The sequence below is a fragment of the Austrofundulus limnaeus genome, unplaced genomic scaffold, assembly GCF_001266775.1.
Source record: "Austrofundulus limnaeus strain Quisiro unplaced genomic scaffold, Austrofundulus_limnaeus-1.0 Scaffold107, whole genome shotgun sequence".
NCBI classification, from domain to species: Eukaryota; Metazoa; Chordata; class Actinopteri; order Cyprinodontiformes; family Rivulidae; genus Austrofundulus; species Austrofundulus limnaeus.
In genome coordinates this window covers 1,557,516-1,562,287 of record NW_013952509.1, presented here as the reverse complement: position 1 = coordinate 1,562,287, position 4,772 = coordinate 1,557,516, and the positions used below count along the sequence as shown (strand labels likewise).

General features: G+C 41.7%; 1 protein-coding gene across 1 annotated transcript; it reads right to left on the bottom strand.

The window, feature by feature from the left end:
* Positions 1-635: 635 nt before the first annotated feature.
* On the bottom strand, positions 636-4,574 carry cenpl (centromere protein L). Its single transcript, XM_014013874.1, has 5 exons — positions 4,486-4,574; positions 3,338-3,515; positions 2,994-3,248; positions 1,229-1,792; positions 636-1,111 (listed from the first exon to the last, which is right to left on the bottom strand). The coding sequence occupies exons 1-5, from the start codon at positions 4,503-4,505 to the stop codon at positions 1,037-1,039; spliced, it is 1,092 nt and encodes a 363-aa protein (XP_013869328.1). The 5' UTR covers positions 4,506-4,574; the 3' UTR covers positions 636-1,036.
* Between the last annotated feature and the right edge of the window lie 198 nt (positions 4,575-4,772).

Genomic DNA, 4,772 nt, shown 5'->3' with positions numbered 1-4,772 from the left:
ATTATGCACCAAAAACGTTGACAGACCTAAACACACACAGCACATGGCTTGAAACTAATCAACTTGTCAGTAGACATATCTTTCAGTTTTTGTTAAATTATTCACACACGGGATATGACACTCTGTGTGTATATATGCTCCACAAGCTAATATTTAGCTTGTAAAATAATATCAGTTCAATAACAGTGATTACATGGACTTTATAAGATTATTTTAATTTTAAACTGTTACATTATGTTCTGCTCAGATCACATTGAGCTAAACAAGATCAAATCTGCTGTCTTGTGTTGTGAAATGAGATGTTTTCCTGTTTATCTTCTGTTAATAAATCCATAACACAAACAGCTTTTCTGACATTATTTAAAACATTAGATTATATAAACTGTAAAATATTAATAATTGGGTTAATATTATTATAGTTTTAATGATTTCTACATCAGTCCTTTTTTTCTGCTCTGTTGTCAACATGTTCAGTAACTCTTGACCGTTTAGCGTTAGCCGTTAGCTTCACCAGCCGATCACACAGTCMTGTGGTTTCTGTTCTATTGAAACTCCTTGGTTTTAACTCAGTTTTACAGCTACTGAGCTAAATTTTGGTGTGATAGTAATGAACCAGCAACCGGAGATAAATCTGACCAAGTTTTTGGAAACTGCACTCAACATTTTCATGATTTCACCACAACTCCATTATTTCTCCACATTAGTTAGCACTATACGCAGCAGGTGCTTTATTTAACAGCTTGAGTAATGTTAGGCCTTTTTTCCCCCCTTGGTTTTATTTACAACTAAAAATACAAATGGCTAGATCACATACATATTTGCACGACATTGAAAGCAAAGCGCCTGACGGTAGAGTGTTTGTAGTAGATTTAAAAAATCATGAGTAAAAAGTCTAAAGCTACTTAGGACAACATGACTGTTGTGTTTTGTCTGTAGAGCTGCAGTCCAAAACAGAAATGTATGCTTTGTAATTTCTGGAGATAATCTTTTTGTAAAAATCATGCTTCTTTCCGGAAAAGTCCCCATGGTGGTGTAGTCAGATGGGCATTTTTAGGAGAGCACATTCTGTCAGCAGATTCAGGGTGGTGCTCACACATCTGCTGCTGGAGATCTGAAATAAAGAAGAAAACTGATTTGAAGCAGGTGATGGTGAAAAAAAAAAAGAGCTGGTTTCTTTCACTAACTGTTTTAGTTGAAAATACACAAACCAACAAATAAAAGGCCTCACCTTGATCCTGCCGCTGAACTTGGCTGATCCCAGCGCCGTAGAGACCTGGGTCAGGGCCCCGGCTGAAAGGTCCAGCTTGAAGTGTCGGTAAAAGTGGCTCTTGATCGCCTGCATGAAGCTTGTCACCTCCCCCATGTCAATCCAGCCTGCCTCGTCGCCTCGTCCCCGCGAAGCCCTCCGCACGCTGCTCCACAGCTCCCACGCGTCCTGGGCCTCCACTGTGTAGGTTACCTGAAGCGGTGGCGTGGAYGGTACGGTCCAGAGCATTTTCAGGTGCTTGATGGTGGCCTCTGTGTGGCAGTTGGTCCACAACGCCACAAGCCACTGCAGGCTGGTGTGGTTGATCTCCAGAGGACCGAAGCAGCAGTCGAAAATCCTCTGAAACCACGATTTGACCAAAGAGGAGAGATTTTCAGCCCCTTTGTAGCAGAACAGTGGCAGACAGGTGAAGTCTTTGGGAAGCGAGTTCAGATACTCGGGACTGCCGTTGATGCACGTCAACCAGCCGCTCCAAACTAACTTCTGTGGCTCATCYTGCCTCGGAAACAGCGACTTGGAATGGATCTGCGTGTCAGGGAGAATGTTTTTATTTAAAATAACATCGAAACACAAAAGTTTGAAAATCAAGCATTATTTTATTCACGTCRAAATGACTGAACCTCCTCAACTGACTTGTTTCAATGCAAAAGGATTAGTCTTTAGACCAGGAGGAGTGGGCACTGAGGGCTGCAGCCCTGCATGTTTCACTTGTTTCTCTGCTCCAACACACCTGATTTAAATGAATGGGTGATTAACAGGCTTCTGCAGAACTGAATCAGCTGTGTTGGAGCAGAAAACAAGGTAAAACATGCAGGGCTGCGGCCCTCAAGGACCAGGATTGCCCACCCCTGCTTTAGACTCAATTCATTCTTCACCACGACCGACCGAAGCAACGCCCTCATTACTGAGGAATCGGATGAGTCCATGATACGTCGATCCATCTCTTGCTCCATCCCATAATCGCTTGTAATCAAGACAGGAAGGCACAAATGCCTACATCGTATTCYGGGAACTGGTAAATGGTAGMGACGTMATTTCCCAACAAACCATATGAAACTGCGTTCCAGTTAGCCGACAGGCGATTGTATTGTTGCCGCTAACCTAGCTACAATCCTRCTACAATATAAACAATGRCAAAAASAGAGCTCTGCTACGCAYGTCGTGTAAATAAACATTGATTTTAACACATACAGTCTTGCACAGACAACACACTACCTATGCGAGTGATTAAACATGCACAAAAAGTTAAGCAAGATAAAAGTTAACTTTCTAAAGCTGTGAGTAGCTGCCATCTTGAAATCGAAACTGGGGGCAGTTTCATTTCTTCCACTTTACGAGTGGAATATTATCACTGGAGGGGGCGTTCCAGTTTAAATCTASCAATGGGAACTGGGAAATTATTACTTCCCCAGGACTACWGGAACACAGCATTAAAGTCCCCTCCCCACCCCCCTGGCCAGGAGGAAGCATTCTACTCGTTTCCGGCAGTGAACGGTGGCCGCCAGCTCTCATCCCAGCCACTCCGCACTCGGCTGGAAACTGCCTTGGCGCACGCTAAAAGTCGAGACCCGAAGACGCCAACAGAACCACATCAAATCCCAGTGAAATACTTTGAAGTTTGTGTTTGTAAAATGTGCTGACGTTCAAGAGGGATTCTTAAAAAGAAACAAACAAACAAACACATAAATAAATAAAACACAAGCCTTCTCCATCGTCACGCCCATACCTGTATGAGGACGGTCTCGGGGTCATCGTCCGCCTCCGACATCCCCTCCACCACTGACAACGACACTTTGAAGCTGTTCTGCAGCGTTCCAACCTCCACCGCCAAACCTTGCTGCCTCTCGGCAACAATGAACGCCGACAGCTGCCTGGCGTAGCTCTTGAGCTGGGTGTGTCTGAACTGGTAGAGGGGAGTGACGTAGGAGAGCTGCCACTCGGTTTTCACCAACAAAGCCAGGTACTCCGGATTCACCTTCTCCTTTAAGAATAGTTTAAAAAATAATAATCRAAGAGTGTTACCTGTCTAGCTCATGATACAGACTAAAGTAATGGCCTGGAACAACTTACAGCGATATTATGTGGCTTTGAAGCTTTTCTGTTGGTGTTGAGTCTCCTTGCGGTCACCGCTGGTGTCAAGCCGAGCCTTGAAGCAACTCCCAAACAGCTGCGGTACGACTGATGGTAACTCCTATTTTTGCTCCTTCTTTGACCCACAACACTATGGAGAGGAGTCCGGCTTGTCAAACTGAAAATCAGATACGACAATATTGCTTTGTTAAAACATACAGGTAAAATTATTCTGATGAACTTTCTGATACCTTGTCCTGATGCATCTCAGTAATCCAGGTAGAAAAAATAAGTAGGTCTTCTGGACGGGTTCTTCTTTAGTGAAACATTTCGTCTCTCCTCTGAGAGACTTCTTCAGTCTGAGAGTTTCAGGTGAACTCAGCCTGGGAACATCAGGTGATGGGACACATGACCCTCTATGAACAATAGAGCTAATCAAGCCTATTGTTAGACGATGGCCCTATTTTGCATGTGACTAACCTGTTTGTCCATGTGGAGGCAGTGCTTATAAGGCTGAATTTTGCCTGAAACTCATCAGACTGAAGAAGTCTCTTGGAGGAGAGACGAAACGTTTCATTAGAGAAGAACCCGTCCAGAGGACCTACTTATTTTTTCTTTTTTTATTTCTGATACCTTATTTATTTTATTTATTAATCTGTGTGCATCTGTGTTTGTGAAATCACAGAGTTGGATTAATTGTTTTGCACAACTTGAATCATTCTCCTTGGAGTCTAAATGTTCAGGTWTGGTCTAAAGAAATCAATTAGAACTGAAAAAATGTTAGATTTATTTTATTTGCAAAGTGACAATCAGCCAAATAAACAACCAGAAAAACCCACTTCATTCAATTTACCTTCTATAAAATCTTCACGGTGCTGTTCATAAAATGTGAATTTTTGACTCGTTCTGTTGTTCTCTTGTGTAAAGCAAGTCAGCCGAATTAAACATTATCAATTAAATTATGGATACGTGTCTTTTATTATAATTTTAGACGAAAGACCTTTTCATTWAAAAAAATCGGGGCAACGATACTCTTTTCAGATAAATGCGATCATAAAAAGCTAGCAAAGCAGAAAACTAAGCTGTTTTTCGTTGTTGCGAAAAAGAAATTAGAATATTTCATAAACATAAAGATAAATTATTTCTACCTTTCCTCAGTCCGCTCCATGTCAGCAGAGCCGAACGAAAAAGTCCTAAATAAAAAAAGCCGGAAATCAGAATTTGAACATCGCGCTTTCCCAAGAGTCTGTGCGGTTAGAACTAGCCAATCACATTCATCCAGACAGGAAAAGGCGTTTCACTTTTCAAAATAAGAATATACACGTTTAAACGCTCAATTTGTGTTTACTCAATCAAAAATACTGATTTTATTTTGAAAATTGACGAAAAAAAAAGTGTTTCAAAAACATCTTCACATGATGGCAAACAAAAATTG